Here is a 19,888-nt window from a genome sequence, read left to right on the forward strand (position 1 = left end):
CTAGCATATAACTCCAGTTTCCATATGCATTGACTGATTGTATTCTCTTGTTGGCATGTTTTATCTTTTCTTGAGTGAAAATGAGTAGAATGAAAAAAAAAAAAAGTTTGAGAAAGTCTTGGCTCTGAACCAAACCGTCTCATTCGAAATTGCTCAAGAATGGCATCAGGCTGTACCTGTTTCCGTGTGTCCTGAGCTAGCCTTCCTCTTTTCTGAGCACATGGATTGTCTCTCGGTGGGACACTAACCTTGTAATTCACTTAAACTGGTGAGTTCACTTCCCAAGTGGGAGGGGTGCAGTGTGTAGAAATGCAGCACGTGGCCGTTCGGCAACGTCAGAGGCAAACTCTGCTTAAATGCAGCTGGTGCTCACCGAGGGAAGACTGGGCACAGAACGACTGTGGCTGCAACGCTTGCTTTGGTTCCAGCCAGCCAGGCAGGCGTCGGTTATTCCGCCACAAAGGGCTCCGTGTGTGAGTCAAGAGCCCCGACGGGATTTTCCTCACCATAGTGGCGAAACGCTCGTCAGCTCGGGGAGCGCAGATTGTTCAGCCGCACAGTGTGAAACTGACCCCCTGGAACAATCCTGGGGACAGCTGAAGCGGCCAGCATGAGTTGTCCTATCAGGACCGCCGGCAGGCGAAGCGGAAGAGCGTCACTCGCCATCTTTCTTCCTGGTGCCTCCATAGTTGCGGCCCGGTGGTGTCAGTTTATGGAGTGGCAAGCTGTTCAGCCTCGGGGTTTTTGTATGACCTCCAAACCTAGGAACAGAGTCAGGTGGCAGCAGTCCAGGGATTCCGACGCAAAAAAGTGGCGATCCGGTGCAACCAGTTTGATCAGGAGCGCCGGAGAACCGGGCGGAAATTCTTCATCCGCCCTCTTTCTCCCTGGCAACTCTCCTTCCTTGCAAGGCTGTCCGGTCAACTGAGGGAGTCCCGGGTCGCTGGACCACAGCGGCTCCACGGCCCCTGAACCTAGGAGCTGCGTGAGGCCGCAGGAGGCCCCGAGCGCAGCCATGGTGAGCGCCGGGGGTGCGGGGCTGGCGGGCCGGGCTGTCGGACCGGCCGGGCTGGGTAGCGGGGGGCGCCTCTGCAGCTGCGCCCCGGATTCCCCGAATACGCGGTGGCCGAGGGTCGTGGGCCCGAGCCCTGCGGGCCGATGCGCGATCGCTTTGTTCTGCCTAGGAGAGCCGGGTTTTCCTGTCTTTCCGATTCATGCCAGGCCGTTCCTAAAATCCACGATTTTGTCCCCCAGGCAAATGCTTTTTTTTTTTTTTTTTTTTTTTGGGATTGACAGTTGAAATCCCTCAGTTCTCAGATCCTCCCCGACATGGCCAAATTTACCGGACCGGGCGATCCACCGATCCCTGTTGAGAAACACGGAGCGGAGATGTGTGGCCGGCTGTGATGCAATTAGACTGTTTGTAGGGATTGATTCGATTTTTTAATGCTAATTAAGGTGAAATTAAATGAAATTAATTAAATTTTCTCACATGAAAAGACAAACAAATAGAGGGAAGGCCCCGGATGTAAGGTGTGAAAGCTTATCAGGAGGTAGAAGAGAAGGGCTTTTCTTGGAGTGGTAAATAACAGTATTAAAGTGCTGACTTAATAGTGTTTTGTCTTTTCTGGTCAGCCAATCATTTTGAGGCAACAAGTGAACAATTTATGAATTGATTTTTCTCTAGGGTCTAGTTTCTCTAGAGGTCTAGTTTCAGACATCTCCACGTAGAAATCCAGTGTTACCATCATCGTTTATCAGTTATTCCGTCCTTCCTCTGGTGTATATTTTTGACACCTTTGTTGAGAATCAACTGGCCAAACGCGTGGGTTTATTCCTGTGTGCTCTTTTCTCGTCCATTGGACTGCACATCTATATTTATGACAGTATTTTGTCGGGTTTTGTTCTGTTCTATGTGTTTTGAAATCAGGTCATGTGAAACATGCAGCATTGCTCTCTCTCTCTCTCTCTCTCTCTCTCTCTCTCTCTCTCTCTCTCTCTTTAACTTTGAGTCATTTTAGTGATATTGATTCTCCTAATCCATGATCATGGTAGGTCTTTCTTCCTCTAATGTCTTGCTTAATTTCTTTCTTAATATTTTCTTGCCTTTTTTATTGAAAAAAAGTTTTCATGCAATATCTTCTGATCACACTTTTCCTCTCCCCCAACTCCTCCCCAAACCTCCCTACCACTCTACCCACCTACCTTCACACCCTTTCTTTCTCTCTATTTCTTTGTTGAAGATTTTCACATAATCAGTGAGGTTTTCTTGGACATTTTAGTTTATGTGTACATATATCATGACTTCCTGACAATCTGAACTATCTCTGTGAGATAGTTCATTATTCACTGGGAGAAAATGTACTGGGCATTGCCTATTGATTTTGTACCCCCCTGCCTATCTAAATAGTTTATAATCTCTTAAAGCCTTTTGGTATAATCTTTTGATCTGTCCTTGGTTTTCTTGAATGTGTTGTGTACCCCAGCTGGCCTGGAACTCTTTTCTTGTTTTGTTTTGTTTCATTTTGTTGTTTTTCAAGACATGGTATCTCTGTATAGCTGTTGGAGCCTATTCTGGAACTTGCTCTGTAGACCAGGCTGGCCTCGAACTCTGAGATCCGCTGGCCCCACGTGTTGGGATTAAGGGCGTGTGCCACCACTGCCCGGTGGCCTGTAACTCTTGAATCTTGCTGTCTTGGCCTCCCTTGTCCTGTGATTCCTAGTGTACGCTATAGTACCTGGTTATGGTTCTCTGTGTATTGAAACAAGTACCGTTTGACTTCCTTCTTTGTGATTCGTGTACTTATTGTTGCTTTTCTTTGCATAATTGTTCTGGCTAATAGTTTAGTACTATATTCAAAAAGAGTCGTGGGTAGTCACCGAGTAATTTTTTTCTGATCTTTGAGAAAATGCTTTCAGTGTTTTCCCTCATTTAGCATGTTATTACTAGTTATGTGTTTGTCATGAAAGCCTTTATTATCTTAATCTATGATCCTCCTGTGCCTACCTACTAGATTCTGAGCTTTGATCATGACATGGATGGAATGTTATTAAAGGCTCTCTTGCATCTAATGTCAATTATTAGATTTTTAATTCTTTTTTTTGTTGTTTGTTTGTTTGTTTGTTTTTCGAGACAAGGTTTCTCTGTGTTAACAGTTCTGGCTGTTCTGGAACTCGCTCTGTAGACCAGGCTGGCCTCAAACTCACCAAGATCCACCTGCCTCTACCTCCCAAGTACTGAGATTAAAGGCATGCACCACCACTGCTCCGTGCAGATTTTTAATTCTTGATTTTGTTTGTTTGGCATTATGTTTACTAATCTGCATATCTTCTACATATCTAAATATGCATATCTAAAGGAAACTTTACACATCAAAAGATACTTGACTATGACTTCTCAAAACACTTGAATTTTGTCTTTTCCATGTCAGTGTATAATTTGATTATTCTTCATGAGAAAGGGAAATCTGTGCATGTTTCCAAGTAAATACTAATTTGTCCTAGAGTGTATTAAGCAGGTTGATTTCTGACATTAATGTTTGTACTGGCTTATTTTATGTCAGCTTGACACCAGCTAGTCATTTTGGAAGAGGGACCCTCAATTGAGAAAATGCCTCCATCATATTGGCCTGTGTGGTACATTTTCTTGATTGATATGGAAGGACCCGTCTTACTGTGGTTGGTGCCACTCCTGGGATGATGGTCCTGTGTACTACAAGAAACCAGGTTGACGGGCTGGAGAGATGGCTCAGTGGTTAAGAGCACAGACTGCTCTTCCAGACTGCTCTTCCAGAGGTCCTGAGTTCAAATCCCAGCAACCACATGGTGGCTCACAACCACCTGTAATAAGGTCTGGTGCTCTCTTCTGGCCTGCAAGGACACATGCAGACAGAACACTGTATGTATAATAATAAAATTTAAAAAAAAAGAAAGAAAGAAACCAGGTTGAGCAAGCCATGAAGAGCAAGCCATGAAAAGCAAGCCAGTAAGCACTGGTCCTCCATGGTCTCTGCTTCAGTTCCTACCCTGACTTTCCTTCCTGATAAACTGTGGTTGGTACATGTAAGCTGAAAGAAACCTTTTCCATCCCAAGGTGCTTTTGGTAATGATGTGTATCACAGTAACAGAAGCCCTAACTAAGACATTGTTGATACCTGCTATATTGTGAGTCAATTTTCTGCTTACATATGGATCACTTCAAGATTGTTTACCTTTCCTGTAATTACTTGCTTGTCTCTTCTTTATTAATATAATTTTTTTAAATTTCCTATAAGCATACAATTTTTTGTTTGTTTGTTTGTTTGTTTTTGAGACAGAGTTTCTCTGTGTAGTTTTGTGCCCGTCCTGGATCTCGCTCTGTAGACCAGGCTGGCCTCGAACTCACAGAGATCCTCCTGGCTCTGCCTCTCAAGTGCTAGGATTAAAGTCATGAGCCACCGCCACCCAGCATACAATGTATTTTTATCATATTCACTTTCACTTCTAATTCCTCCCAGATTCATCCCCAATTCCTACCTCTTTCCAATTTCCTGTCCTGTTTAGTCTCTTTTTCCATATGACATTGTATTTGGTAAAGGCTTCTTTTCATTTATTTTTGTTATCATATTTCATTCTACAAAACAATTGGCTTCATTTTATCTTCCTCTAATAGTTTCACAACTACAGGTCTTACAAGTCCCCAGCACACAGTGTGTGCCACCATGCCCAACTTTTTCTGTGAGTACTAGGGAACAAATTAGGTCTTTATGCTTAGGTGGCAAGCACTTTACCAACTAATCTGTCTTCCTGGCTCTGGGTTTCTTAATATTTTTTTCCAAATTAAATATTTTGCAATTTGACTTTTTTGATCTGATATAATGTAAGAAAGCATTTCAAAGTATGTTTGGGGTTTTTGTTTTTAATTTGGTTAGTTAGTTGCTGTGTGTGTGTGTGTGTGTGTGTGTGTTTGAATTTGCTAATGCTTTGTCACCTAATACGTGATGTATTTTTGGAGAATCTTCCATCTGATGCTGAGAAGAATGTGTCTTCTGCAGTTGTTTGATAGACTATTCTGTAAATGGCCATTAAGTGCATTTGATCTATGGTGCAGTTTAACTCTGAAGTTCCTTGGTTGATTTTTTTTCTGGGTGATCTATTTGTGGTATCAGGATATTGAAGTCACATACTGTTATTTTGTTTAAACCCTTTTGCCCAGTGCTGTTTGTTTGTAAAATATTCAGTTCCTATATGTTTACATGGTACATTCTTTATGGGCTTTTCTATGTATTTATATGTAGGGATCTTCTGATAAAGGAAATTCTGGATTAGTAGTCCACTCGATAAAGATGTATTGAGAAATAATTATATTTCCTCAGTATATCTGACAGTAAGCCCCTTCTAACAATGCCATTTACCTCATTTCCGTTTCTCTTAGCATTTTTAAGGAAAAACTAAAGTCTTTTCACATTATCATAGTAGACTATCCTTCATAGATTTTTCAGAATATTTAAGATTACCTGTAAGATATCAAGTACAAGTTTTCCCAAGTTTTCTCTGTGCAGTCAAAGATGTGCAGCTTCCTAAGGAAGAAGTTGGGAGATGAAGTGTTTATTCTATATTATCTGTCAGACCAGCTCATTGGAGACTAATCCTCCAGAGCATATTTTCATTCTGATCAGGTAGGATCCTTCTGCTAAGCATGTCAGAAGCTTTCAGACATTTAGAGGGACAATGCAAGTTAAACAATTGCTGTCATAAACTAGAACACTGAGCCCCTTTTCTCAGGTACGCTAGTGACATCCATCCAAATACCAGGTCTCAGATCCCAGGGAAAGTTGAAAATGTATCTTTTTTAAATTCATATATATGCTTACAGATGTACATGTGGAGGACAGAGGACAACCTTGGATCATTCCTTGGGAATGCTGTCCACCTTTTGAGAAAGGATCTTTTTTTGCCTGAAGCTTACCAGTTGTACTAGATTGGCTGATCAGTATGCACTAGGGATCTACCTGTCTCTACCTGTAATCTCCAGTGCTGGGATTACAAGTATGTTCCACTATACCCAGAAATTTTATGTGGAATTGTGGGGGCTCAAACTCAGGCCCTCATGCTGGAGAGGCAAGCACTTTTCCAAGCCCTGTTCTAAGAATAGTCTCCACATAGCTGATGTTAACTCTATTATGGATACTGACTAGGGGGATTTTTTTAAGACAGAGTCTCACTATGTAGCCCTAGCTGGCCAGGAACTCACAATATAAGACTGGCAGGTCAAGGAGATCTGCCTGCCTCTGCCTCCTGAGTGCTGGGATTAAGGTGTGCACTGCTATGCCTGGCCTAGTAGGATTTTTTTTTTTTTTTTTTATGAGAGGTGCAACAGAACCATTGTACAGACTTTACTGGGTGACTGAACAACATAACAGGCATCTACTTTTGCTTTATAATTTAGTGCCAGCCTAGCATTGGAATTACATTGTTAAAGAGTGAGAGCATCGGGAGGCAGAGGCAGGCGGATCTCTGTGAGTTCGAGGCCAGCCTGGGCTACAGAGTGAGTACCAGGAAAGGCACAAAGCTACACAGAGAAACCCTGTCTCAAAAAAAACCAAAAAAAAAAAAAAAAAAAAAAAAAAAGTGAGAGCACTGACTAGAACAGTGATGAGCATTACATAGATTTAACATTTAGACAACACAACATTCTGTAAACATCATGTGCATTGAGTAGATATCTCCAATGTGTCTCACTCTTCCTCTTGAAAATTATGTCATTTTTCAGGAGTCTTTATCCTTTGAGGATGTGGCTGTGAATTTCACTTCAGAGGAGTGGGCTTTACTGAATTCTTTCCAAAAGAGGTTGCACAGAGATGTGATGCAGGAAACCTTCAGGAACCTGGCTGCCATAGGTAAGAGTGAAATCATTGCCTTGTTTAGTCCATGAGAAAAATGTTTTTTTTTTTTTTTTTTGTTTTTTTTTTTGGTTTTTCAAGACAGGGTTTCTCTGTGTAGCTTTGCGCCTTTTCCTGGAACTCACTTGGTAGCCCAGGCTGGCCTCGAACTCACAGAGATCCGCCTGCCTCTGCCTCCCGAGTGCTGGGATTAAAGAAAAATGTATTTTTACTTATCAATGCAGCATCATTATTTGTACAGACACAGAAATTTTGATGAATAAACCAGTCATGGTCATGTTGTACCAGAAACCTACTTAGAATCTAATACTTTTCTATAGTGTTGTATTAACTCAAAGTGATTTTTCTGGATCTACATTCCAGCAAAAAAACAAGAAGACAAGACCCTTGAAGATGACTATGAAAGTTTAAGGAAAATTCTTCCCATTTCAGTTCAGACTGGATACAAACTGTGTGAGAATCAAGAATATGCAGAGAAACCAGCCATATATAAGGAATGTGAGAAAGTCTTTAGTTCTCCTCAGTGCTTTCTGGAACTCAGAAAGACTCATGTGGAAGATAAAACTTATGAATGTAAGCAAACTGAGGAAGGTTTTAGTAGACACAGTAATGTTCAGGTCCCTGAAAGAATGCATGCTACAGAAAATCCTTGTGTTTTAAAGCAGAGTGGAAAAGACTTTTTGACTCTTGCTGATATTCAACAGCACATAACACATAATGGACATGGGCCATATATATGTAAAGTATGTGGTAAAGCCTTTCACTCTTCCAGTTCTTTCTTGACACACGAAAAGACACATAGTGGAGACCAGCTTTATACGTGTAAGCAATGTGGCAAAACCTTCACTTATTCCAGTGGCCTTCGCCGCCATGAAAGGACTCATAGTGGAGAGAAACCCTATGAATGCAAACAATTTCTGAAAGTCTTTCCTTCTTTGAGTAAGGTTGAAAGTCATGAACAAACTAACGATGGAATAAAATACATATGTAATCAATGTGGGATAGCCTTCAGTGATCACAATTCCCTTCAATGCCATGAAAAGATTCACAGTTTAGAGAAACCCTATATATACAAGCAATGTGGAAAAGCGTTCACTTGTTCTAGTGCCTTGCGAAGACATGAGCGAATTCATACTGGAGTGAAACCCTATGAATGTAAGGTATGTGGGAAAGCCTTCATTGATTGCAGTTCTCTTCAATGTCATGAAAGGATTCATAGTGGAGAGAAACCTTATGTATGTAAGCTATGTGGCAAAGCATTCAGTCGTCAAGGTTCTCTTAAATGCCATGAAAGGATTCATAGTGGAGAGAAGCCCTATGCATGCAAGCAATGTGGGAAAAACTTCATGCATCACAATGCTCTTAGATACCATGAACAGATTCACAGTGGAGAGAAATCCTATAGGTGTAAGCAATGTGGGAAAGCCTTTGTGTTGAGCAGTGCATTGAAAAAACATGAACGAATTCACAGCGGATTGAAACCTTGTTTGTGCAGGGTGTGTGGAAAAGCCTTCACATTTCATAGTTCCCTTCATTGCCATGAAAGGACTCACACCGGAGAGAAACCCTATGTATGCAAACAGTGTGGAAAAGCCTTTATGTATCATAGTTCTCTTCGTTGCCATGAAAATATTCACAGTGCAGAGAAACCCTATGTATGTAAGTTATGTGGGACAGCATTCACTTATCATAGTTCTCTTCAACGCCATGAAAGAATCCACAGGGGAGAGAAACCATATGTATGTAAGTTCTGTGGGAAAGCCTTCACTGATCACAGTTCCCTTCGATGCCATGAAAGAATTCACACTGGAGAGAAACCCTATGTATGTAAACAATGTGGGAAATCCTACAGTACTCATGGTTCTCTTCGATACCATGAAAAGATGCACTGCGTGTAAACTACATTAGAAGACCTTCTCTTTGAATAAGTTTTAATCTCATTAACAACAACCAAAATAAAGTGCAAACTACATTAGAAGACCTTCTCTTTGAATAAGTTTTAATCTCATTAACAACAACCAAAATAAAAAACAAACTATATGGTTGTAAGCAATGTGAATAAGCCTTAACATGTTGTGGTTCCCTTCAAAACATGAATGGAGACACATTGGAGAATATCTCTAAATATAGAGTAAAGGAAAGCCCCATTGTTACAAGCTCTTTCTAGTAAGCATGATGGCATAACGAATTTATTGTGTATCAGTGTAAAGCATGTGGGATTATCTCTACTTGTCTCTGTTCAGTTCTCAAAAAAAAAAACCAAAACACTAGGAGGATGGGGAGATGGCTCAATCTGTATAGTGCCTGCCACAGAAGCATGAGATCCTGAGTCTAAATCCTTAGCACCCATATAAAAGCCAGACATGGTGACACATGCCTGTAATTCCAGTGCGAGGGAGGCAAAGACAAGAGATCCCCGAGCTTGCTGGTTAACTAGTCTACTCAAGTCTATTCAGATTCAGTGAGAGATCTCTCAAAAAGTAAAGTGGAGAGTGATTAAGGAAGACATCCAACGTTAACATCAACCTCTGGCCTCTACATGCAAGTACAATGTGCAGCCACACACATATGAACACTCATCCTCACATGTATGCACACCACACACTCAAAAGGACACATTGTATCAAGAACCTTGATTAGAAGAAATCTGTAAGTCTTCACTTGGCCAGCATATACACAGTCAAAATTTGTAAATGTAAGTAGAATTGTCATTTGTAGCATGTGTCAAAAGCTGATGTAGTAGGATTCTATTAACATACCTAATGTGAAGAGCCTGGCATAAAATAATTTATGGAATGCTTTAGAAATTACACCCTTCAGAGGAAATGTTCTAATGTTTATAAATGTGTCAGTGTCACATTCTTAAGTAGATCTAAACTGTGCTTTAATTTTTTTTCTTGAAAATCAATGTTTCATTGAAATTATTTGCTAAGCTTTACTTAAACAGTTGCATGTGCTTAATCTGAAGTTTCAGTATTAGTAAATTCAGTTAATAACTTTTTCTGCTTTTAATTTAAAATGTTGAATTGAAATGTCTTTCTAATATGTGAGCAGTCATAATTTTTATGTAGTTTTAAGATAATTTTGCTAATGGACTTGTAAAAAAATTTTAAATTGGGGCTGGGAAAATGGCTCAATGGAAAAGCTTCAGGACCTAGGCCAGATCCCCAGCACTCATGCAAAAAGCCAGATATGACCAAACATGCCTGTATCCCCAGCATTGAAAGTAGGGGTTCAGGAAGATTACTGGGGCTTGCTGGCCAACTAGTCTAGATGAGAACAAGCTCTAAGATTAGTGCAAGGCCATGTCTCAAGCACATAAGGCAGAGAGGTAGGAGAGATTTACCTGATGTTGTCCTCCAGGATCCACACATGCAAGCTCAGTGCTCACAAATATGAAAGGTTATTAATACTTGTGATTTTCCTACTAGGCTCTTGTCATAGGTCATATATGTATATAAATTCAGAACAAATGACTTTAAAGTAGATTTAACTATTTTTCACTTTTAATATTTTCTCCAAATAAGATTTCTGTACATATTTTATATTTTAACTGTTTTCAACAGTGTATACATTGACACATGTTATTTTTCATATATGGACAATATATCTACAAAATAATCATCAAAAAGAGATCAACTTTACAATTTTTCAAATTTTTCCTTTCATGTTATAGTCATTGTCAAAATACTGGTGAAATGTCCTTATGTAGTAGAATCCTACTAACTAATGCTCTTTTTATATTTATATTTATGTTATAGTTTTTTTTATCATAATTTTCCCTTCACTTCTCTTATCAAAAGATACATCCCACTGGTTTAAGTATGCTCTGGCCAGAGATAACCAGGACCAAGTCTTTAGTCACAACGAATGTAATGGATTGCTGTAATAAATCTATCTACATACCATATTTGATTTGTTTATCAGAAAGATCTTTTTTTTAGTTTATTATTTTGTGCATGTGTGGTGTGTGTAAGCATTGTGGATGTGGTGAGTGCATAGGTGTATGCAGATGTGTGTGCCTGTGCACCTTTGGGGACCAGAGGGAGATGTCGTCCTGCTGTATCATGCTTTGCCTTATTCCCTTGAATAAAAAAAAAAAGTCTTTCCTTGAACCAAGAGCTAGGCTAATAATCATCCCCTGGTTCTGTTTCTCTAGAGAACCCTGACTAAAGCACTAAGAAAGCGATATGTTCAGGTAAATTGCCAGTGTAGAAACCTAGGAAAGTGCATGAAGAGCCCAGTATTGCAGTAAAGCTCTCACTGCACAGAAGTTATGCCTTTCATAGTAATTTTCAAACATCTCTTGCTTGACAGCTTTGTAAAGTAGGAACATAGAAATGAGCACAGATCATGTAGATATATGTAAGAACATAACTATTTGCAAATATGAATGCTTCCATTTTTGTGAGACAAGAAAGCTGGTGAACCAAGATTGAAACACCAACTCGGAGCACTGAAGAAAAGTAGGCATTAGCAGGTGACATCATGCTAAGGTGCATGTCAGTCTTCATGGAAACTCACTGTGTAAAGAAGCTTTCACTGTTGGCCTAATATGTCAGCTTGTGTCCTTGGCATTAGTACACATAAATGCAGGAGCAGGTGATAAATCTTGTTATGTATTTTAGCAAATGTGTCATCAATTAGTCATCTTTTAATGTTATAGTCAGTTCACATTGGCCTTGAGTATAAACATACTGTTTATGCATGAAAATCATCTTGGCTGGGGAGATGGCACAGTGAGTAAGAGTGCTTGCTGAGTTTGAGTCCCCAGCACCTACATAAAAAGTTGAGCTTAGTCACAAAACACTGATTGCTGCAAGTCACAGAAATATGAAGTAGGAACTCAGCTGGCACTGACAAGGCTAACCCAGCAGAGCCAAGGGTTCTGTTGGAAGTTAAAGCCAAAACTTGAGTTTTGGTGATATTTGCTTTTGAATGTATTAGCTGTTTCCTACAGTGAATTTCTTGTGTGCTGTTGTACCCTTCCCATCTGATTCTTTTCCCAAGAACTTCTAACAGTATGATTGATCATTTATTGGGCACAACTTCTCCTATACATTTCGGGTGTTTGGATAACATTCCCCCAGCTGTGTATGAAAACAGTCACACAGTAAAACCTGTTTGCCACAACCAGGTCTTTGTTCCTCTCTCCAATGTAAAACTGAGAGGTCTGCCTTTCTGCAGTTATCTTCATTGGCAGGCATTTGGTCAGTGTTAAGTGTCCAGGCAAAAGTATCTCATTTGAAATATTCTCAGACACCCAAGGACATTTGTTGATTCACAGCCGTTAGATAGACAGGGAACAAGTGTGCCCTGGGCTCACCCTGCCTAGGGACAGCAAAGTGCTGCCCCAGGCTAACCTCACACTAACAAATTCTTTTTTTTTGTTTGTTTGTTTGTTTGTTTTTTAAGATTTATTTATTTATTATGTATACAGTGTTCTGTCTGCATATACACCTGCAGGCCAGAAAAGGGCACCAGATCTCATTACGGATGGTTGTGAGCCACCATGTGGTTGCTGGGAATTGAACTCAGGACCTCTGGAAGAACAGCCAGTGCTCTTAACCGCTGAGCCATCTCTCCAGCCCACACTAACAAATTCTTAACTCCTTGTACTTTCACCTTGGTTTACTAATCAGTTTATTATCTAACCACACTTGAAGTGCAGTATTACACACAGATTCCCCTTTTTCCCTTCTTCGATTTCCCTCCTTTGACCCCATTCCCTTTAAGAGTTCACTGAGGCTTTTACAAGTCACCCCTCCTTGAGTCATAAGAAAGCCTGACAATCACTGCCTGGTGTAAACTCTTATCTACTTTTATGACCCTGAAAGAATTCAAGCCTTGTGGCCTTGCTTTGGCCAGAGAATTGCTGATTGTATGTGTATAAAACCTGGAAACTTCAGAGACTCAAGGTAGAACAAAGAACAGCACAGAAATGTATGAGAGAAAAGTTGTAGACTGAGAATTGACTTAGAAGAATAAAATGAATGGACTGAAAGCTTGGTGTGTGTAGACTCATTCAATATTCCTAAAATGAGATTCTCAGCTGGCGGTAGATTCCTGCCCAGACCCTGGGAAAGGGCTAGCTGGGGCTTGACCCCAGTAGTCCTTGTTAACTGGTAATCTCAGCAGAGAGGGGCAGACACAGAGTATGGCTGTGGCTTCCTGTCTGGCAGCCTAACTCTGGGTTCAGTGAGACCTTGTCTCAAGAGAATAAGATGGAGAGTGATAATGATGTTCTCTGGCCTCTGTGCACCCACAAGTGTGCAGGCATATATGCATATACACACATGCAAAGAAACTTTTTTAATTCTCTAGGTTTTAAAGACAGGGAAGCTGCCTAGACATAGTAGTACCCACAGTGGTAGACTGAGCCCTTCTACATCATTTAGCAAGAAAATGGTGCATATACATGCCCATTGTATGACGGCAGCAATCTTCAATTGAGGTTTCCTCTTCTCTGGTGTGTCAACACCTAGGCAGTCTCTGTCTAGGTTGGCCCCACCCACCATTGACTTCAGCCAGTGTCTGCTTTGATATGTTAATAGGCACCTAGGTTAACCATTTGTCCTGTATTTCTTTGAGGCCTAAGACCCTGGCCCTGAGATGGGCCAGTTTGAGACAAGAGAGAAGAACCCAAGACACTGTGGCTGATTTGCACTAGCCTGCTTCTTTAGGCCTGATCCCATAGCCCCTCTGCAGCTCTCTCTTGGACAGAGTTAAGAAGCAGTGTGCTGTGACTTGACAGTTCTCTATAGTACCTGGCTCCATGCTCCCTGCCATGTACACTATGCTGAACCAAATCACACGGTATGAAAGATCCTGCCCACTAAAAGGTTTTTTTTTTTTTTTTTTTTTTTTAAGAAATCAGACTTTTAATTTGTTCTGGAGAGTAATCTGAGACAACTCAGGATGATAGCTCAGGGATGAAGGCTGCTCTCTGAAGCTCTTCTGCCCTCACCTCCCCTTCTCAAGGTCAGTCTGTCAGCCTCTGCCTGCCCCTCGCTCCCTCACCTCCCCGTCTCATCACCATCTCCCCCTCTTTTAAGGCCCTGTGTTCAGGTCTGCATAAATTGTATTGCCTCTGTCTAGTGCCTGCCCTTCCACCTCGAGGACGGATCATGGCTTGAGGCACTTCATAATAAACCTGAAAAGGATTTATGTGTCAGCTTTCCTTTGTTGAAGGACTGCTGCAGCTTTTTACTTCCTAACTGCTGGGATGTATCGTTTATAACGTTTCCATTAGCATACATTAATTATACGTAATATTTCATGGTAACATTTTCATTCATGTACATAATGTATCTTGTTTATATCGCATACCCAGACCCCCTCTTGTCCCTCTCCCTCCCTCCTTGACTCCTTTCACCTATCATGTCTTTGTGTGTCTCGCTGAGTTTCATTAGGGTTGTTGACAGGAGAGGAAGAGGTGGTGTCAGAATTGGGAGGATAACATCCTGTCACTCAGGGCTCCCAGACTGAATCTGTGGGCACCAGCAATGACGGCCGCAGAAGCGGCTGGTACGAACTCTCCAATCAGGAGTGCCGAGAGGCAGGTCCTTAGTCTGCCATCTTTCTTCCTGGCGGCTCTCAGCCACCAACTGAGGGAGTCCGGGTCGGTTTAGCTTCCTAGACGGTGTGACGTCTATCCCTAGGAGCCGTCTTGAGATCCGTAGGACAGGAAACTGCCGGTGCAGACGAAGAGGTACGCGGGTTGTGTGAGTTGCCCGATCAGCAGCGCCGGTGGGCTGAGCGAAAGCGCCTCGCCCGCCATCTTTCTTCCTGGCGCCTCCATCCCCACAGCTGTGGGCGGTGTGAGTCCCAAGTGGCCGAGCCTCATGGCCGTGTGAACGCTAGCCCCGCTAGCCCAGGAGCCTCCGTGGGGCCGCGGCAGCCCCGGGCGCAGACATGGTGAGCGTCGGGCGAGCGAGGCGGGCGGGCGGGCAGGGCTGTGCGAGCCGCTTGGGTCCGGCCCCCCGACGGAGCCTCTGCGCAGCCGCGCCCGGGACTCCCACGGCGTTGCGGAGGGGCGGAGGCGCGGCTTAGCTCTGTCGCCTCCCGGTCCTGAAGAGTGGGTGCCCTTTCCGCTTGGGGACCTCCAGTCAGACAAAAGCAGGAGTCGGGGCTTCACCACAGAAAAGAATTTCCAGGCCGGATGATGTGCAGCCGCGTTGGAGGTTTAGGGGTTTAAGAGACAGTCCTTTTGTGAGAGACTTTACGTCCCGGCACGCACGAGGCCAGAGCAGGACATCTGGTGGCTTGATTTGTCAAGGCTCACCTTACTCCTGTGAGACAGGGTCTCTCACCGAACCCATGGCTAGGCTGACAAGCTCCGGCGATCCTCCTGTCCCTGCCCCACAGTGCTGGGTTTACAGACGACGCCTAGCTTCTACTTGGGTGCTCTTGAGAATGCAGGTCCTCACCCTTGCTCAGCGAGCACTCTTAACCACTGAGGCTTCCGAGTCACAAAGATTTTACTTCCTGCTGAACAGCATTGGCCACAGCTTTCTTGACCCATATAGACCTCACTACTGCCAAATCTGAGCATCACCTGCCATGATCACTCTATCCAAGGATACATCATGGCCTAGGACCTGGATCCTTTTCTTCAGCATGGAAATTATGTCTGGGAGGGATCATGCTAACTGACCAGAACTGCAGTCAGTCCAGAGTGCTAGTTCCCAAAGCCACAGGCGAGCTCCATCCAGCTCTGTGACCATCCTACATCCAACGCCACTGCTCTCCTTGATTCATTCATCCCCATCCTCACTTTCTCACTGACTTGCTCTCTCCAAGATATCATTATATAGCCCTGACTAGCTTGAAATTTCCTATGTAGACCAGGCTATGACCTTGAACTCACTGAGTCACCATGCCTCTGCCTCCCAGGTTCTGGGATTAAAGACATACACTAACACAACTTCTTTTTTATGATAAGAAAAATTCTCTGTTAAGCTGGGTGGTGGTGGCCCACACCTTTAATTCCAGCACTTGGGAGGCAGAGCCAGGCAGATCTCTGTGATTTCCAGGCTAGCCTGGTCTATAGAGTGAGATCCAGGACAGGAACCAAAAACCTACACAGAGAAACCCTGTCGAAAAAAAAAAGAAAGAAAGAAAAGAAAAATTCTTTGTTGCATCCTAAAGATTTGACTGATTTTTCAAAGCATTAGAGTTTTATTGTTTTCATTTAATTATATGGTAAGTTAATTCCTGGACATGAAATATAGATAAATATAAAACAGTACCCAATTAGATACCAGTTTGTCCTTGCCCCATAGGTATTAAAGTGTTCTTCAATTCTGCCACCATACCACAGTACCTGTTCTATCATCAATCTATTTTCTGTGTATGTGGTGCATAACACAGCATTCCATTGTATTAGAAAGTCAAATTCTCAAAAAAAAAAAAGGGGGGGCTGGGGATTTAGCGCAGTGGTAGAGCGCTTGCCTAGCCCAAAAAAAAAAAAAAAAAGTGTTGAGCCATCTCTCCAGAAAGTCAAATTCTCTGCTGCATTTTGAAATATGCATTAAATTATTGTCAATGATAATTATACTATTGTACTATAGAACACTTATCTTTCTTTAATCTTATGTATCATTTAATTCATTTGAACTATTGTATACTATGTTCATGCTCCCAAATGTTGTTGGTTAGTGTAATCATAGAAATTATATATTTCTCAAATGACAAGTTGTGACAACAGGTGTGAAAATGTGTCTATAGAAGAAGCTTATTAGACATGGTACCCAGGAAGATTAGGGGGCTGACCAAGGAGGCTTTTTCTACTGAGTGTCTAAAAAGGCACCAACTTTTAGAGTGGAAGCTAGTAAACAAATACAAGAAGTGTTTTGGCAAATTAAGCTCCTTTGGCAGCTATACTGATGAAGCCTGTCATCTAAACATAAGTAAAGGGGATGGAACTGTGTAAACACCTACATTTAGTGAATTTGAAGCCTCTGAACTTCTGACAATAACTGTTGTGTAGACTGAGTAGTACACGCTGCAGACCCGCTATGCAATGAAACCTTAGGGATGGCCCAACAACATATCACAACTCACCAGATGTCACTGTTCTGTTATTTCTTCAAGGGAGTGTTCAAATGCAGCACCAGAAAAATTGTGTGAGAGTGGTCAGAATATAATAATCAATTCACAGAATAAATGTCAGAATTTCCAGTAACATGAGAATTTCCTGTGAATTGAGTATAGGTCCCCAATACTGTCAATCTCACCCTTGCTCCTGAAAAACATATGTAATCTGTTTTAGGGGTCAGTGACCTTTGAGGATGTGGCTGTGAAGTTCACCCTGGAGGAGTGGACTTTGCTGAATCCTTTACAGAAAAATCTCTACAGAGCTGTGATGAGAGAAACCATCAGGAACCTGCATGCTATAGGTAAGAGGCATATGATTTCTTCACACAATGTCTACTGCCAATCATTGCTGTTCTGTGACTTGGGATATGAAAATGGAATACTTAGATGAATAAACTTTGTGGCCACAGTGTAACAAGAACTTGAATCATAATTTTGCATAAAAGCTCATAATAATGGGTTTCCTGGGTCTACTTTTAGGACAGAAATTGGGAGAACAGAACACTGAAAATGAGTACAAGAATCCTGGGGGAAATCTGAGGTAATTTGCACTCACGAGAAAAACTAATGCTGCTCAGAAAACCTGGAATTGTAGAAAATATTTCAAACAAACACAACAAAGTAAGCCAAGCTTCAAACTGATTTGTTTTCAAAATATCTTTAAATATACCTACAGACTGAGCATTTATAATTCAAAAATTTAAATATGAATCTGTTGAGTATAAACATGATACCACAAATGACACTTTCTGATGTTTTAATATATACAAACTTTGTTTCATACACAAAATTATTAAAGAGATTATATGGGGCTGGTGAGATGGCTCAGAGGTTAAGAACACTGCTCTTCCAGAGGTCCTGAGTTCAATTCCCAGCAACCACATGGTGGCTCACAACCATCTGTAATGAGATCTGGTGCCCTCTTCTGGTGTGCAGGGATACATGCAGGCAGAGCATTGTATACATAATAAATAAATCTTTAAAAAAAAAAAAAAAGAGAGAAAGATTATATGACGTTACCTTCATGTTTTGGATGCAAGGTATATTTGAAACTTAAATGAATGTTGGCCTTTATTTAGGTCTTATATATGTCTAATATTTTAAAATCTAACACATACATCCTTTGTGTTTTAGATGAGGAACGCTTAAGCTATATTTAAATGTAACAGATTTTTCAATGTTTGCAAGAGTTAACTTTGGAAAAATTACATAGAAACTCTACATGATTATCACTGCTTAGACTATTACTAATTAAACCATCTTACTGAGCTTTCACTGTATCATTGTACACAATTTATACATGATATAAAGCTTACACTTTTCCTGACATAATGTAAAATTATTTTGTAATGTGCTTTACTTTTGTTTCAGATGTCAAGTGGTAGAGAGGCTCTGTGACTATGAAGGTAGTCATTGGGAAGAAATCTTCAAAGAGATTCCAGATCCTGTGGTGAACCAAAAAACTGGAGAAAAGCCATGTGAAAGCCCTGGGTGTGAAGACTTCATTGGTCCTTCATCCCTAAATGTGTCCCTCAGATATCAGACTAGATGCATAACTCATATGTATAAAGAACATGGTGGGAAGCCATATAAATGTAAGGAATGTGGGGAGGCTTTCTGTTCTCCCCAAAGCTTTCAGAAGCATGAACAAATTCATATGAGAGAGAAATCCTATGTCTGTAAACAGTGTGATAAAGCCTTTAGGAATCTCAGTTCTCTTCAAAATCATAAAAGGATTCACACTAGAGAGAGAAAGCATGAATGTAAACAGTGTGGGAAATCTTTTAAGAGACACAGTGATGTTCAAGTACATGAGAGAAGTCACACTGGAGAGAAACCCTATGTATGTAAGCATTGTGGGAAAGCCTTCACTCAATCCAGATACCTTCAAATACATGAAAGAAGTCACACAGGAGAGAAACCCTATGTGTGTAAGCAATGTGGGAAAGCCTTCACCTGTTCCAGCAACCTTCAAATACATAAAAGAAGTCACACAGGAGAAAAACCCTATGTATGTAAGCATTGTGGGAAAGCCTTCGCTCAATCCAGTTACCTTCACATACGTGAAAGAAGTCACACTGGAGAGAAACCTTACTTATGTAAGCAATGTGGGAAAGCCTTCACTTTTTCCAGTTCCCTTCAAAGTCATGTTGTAGTTCACACAGGAGAAAAACCCTATGTATGTAAGCATTGTGGGAAAGCCTTCGCCCAGTCCAGTTATGTTCACATACATCAAAGAAGTCACACTGGAGAGAAACCTTACTCATGTAAGCAGTGTGGGAAAGCCTTCACTTTTTCTAGTTCCCTTCGTAGTCATGATGTAGTACACACAGGAGAAAAACCTTATGTTTGTAAGCATTGTGGGAAAACCTTTGGTCATTACAGTAGCATTCACAAACATGAAAAGATTCATAGTGAAAATAGACTCTGTTAGTATAATAAATGCGATTTCCACATTTCAGTTGCTCTGATTCCTTTCAAATAATAGCTGACACTGGTAAGAAACCCAAGGTTTGTATGCAATATGGGATGCCTTCATTTATCCAGTTCTCATTGATACCATGAAAGGATTCACACTGTGTTTGTAGAATATTATTTTGAGATGTCTTACATTTGTTTCTACTGTGAAACATTTGTTTTAATGATACAAAAATGTGTGTAGTGTGAATTCTAATTGGTCTTAACAATAAAAACCTGGAGTCAGATATCAGGGTGAAAGCTGAAAGATCAGAGAAGCAGAACAGCCAGCCACTAGAAAGACTTCTTATCTCTAAGAATCCTCAGACTGAAAGGGCCGAGCTCCTGTCTCCATCTTGCCTTATCACTTCCTCTCTCTGCCCAACCATATCACTTCCTGCTTCCTCCTCCTCCCAAGTACTGGGATTAAAGGCATGTGCCTCCCAATTACT

The 19,888-nt window shown here is 41.4% G+C and overlaps 1 protein-coding gene across 6 annotated transcripts; it reads left to right on the plus strand.

The window, feature by feature from the left end:
* Nucleotides 1–380: 380 nt before the first annotated feature.
* Nucleotides 381–19,686, plus strand: LOC131894661 (zinc finger protein 709-like). Of its 6 annotated transcripts, none has more exons than XM_059244976.1 (4): nucleotides 381–1,018; nucleotides 6,752–6,878; nucleotides 7,245–8,041; nucleotides 10,685–10,841. In XM_059244976.1, exons 1-4 carry the CDS (start codon nucleotides 1,016–1,018, stop codon nucleotides 10,823–10,825), a joined length of 1,068 nt encoding a protein of 355 aa, XP_059100959.1. In that variant the 5' UTR covers nucleotides 381–1,015; the 3' UTR covers nucleotides 10,826–10,841. The 6 variants fall into 6 exon arrangements, with proteins under 6 accessions (XP_059100959.1, XP_059100954.1, XP_059100955.1 ...); XM_059244975.1 differs by lacking the exons at nucleotides 381–1,018; nucleotides 7,245–8,041; nucleotides 10,685–10,841 and adding exons at nucleotides 17,155–17,281; nucleotides 17,460–17,520; nucleotides 18,351–19,686 and having other exon boundaries at nucleotides 6,771–6,878; XM_059244973.1 differs by lacking the exons at nucleotides 381–1,018; nucleotides 6,752–6,878; nucleotides 7,245–8,041; nucleotides 10,685–10,841 and adding exons at nucleotides 13,964–14,798; nucleotides 17,155–17,281; nucleotides 17,460–17,520; nucleotides 18,351–19,686.
* Nucleotides 19,687–19,888: the final 202 nt, after the last annotated feature.

Source organism: Peromyscus eremicus, chromosome 17 (assembly GCF_949786415.1).
Source record: "Peromyscus eremicus chromosome 17, PerEre_H2_v1, whole genome shotgun sequence".
Classification (NCBI taxonomy): Eukaryota; Metazoa; Chordata; class Mammalia; order Rodentia; family Cricetidae; genus Peromyscus; species Peromyscus eremicus.

Bases quoted from the DNA above. Each gene is read 5' to 3' on its own strand.
- LOC131894661 (XM_059244971.1), top strand. The intron at 6,879-7,244 runs GTAAGAGTGAAA...TCTACATTCCAG, and splicing joins CAGGAACCTGGCTGCCATAG to CAAAAAAACAAGAAGACAAG.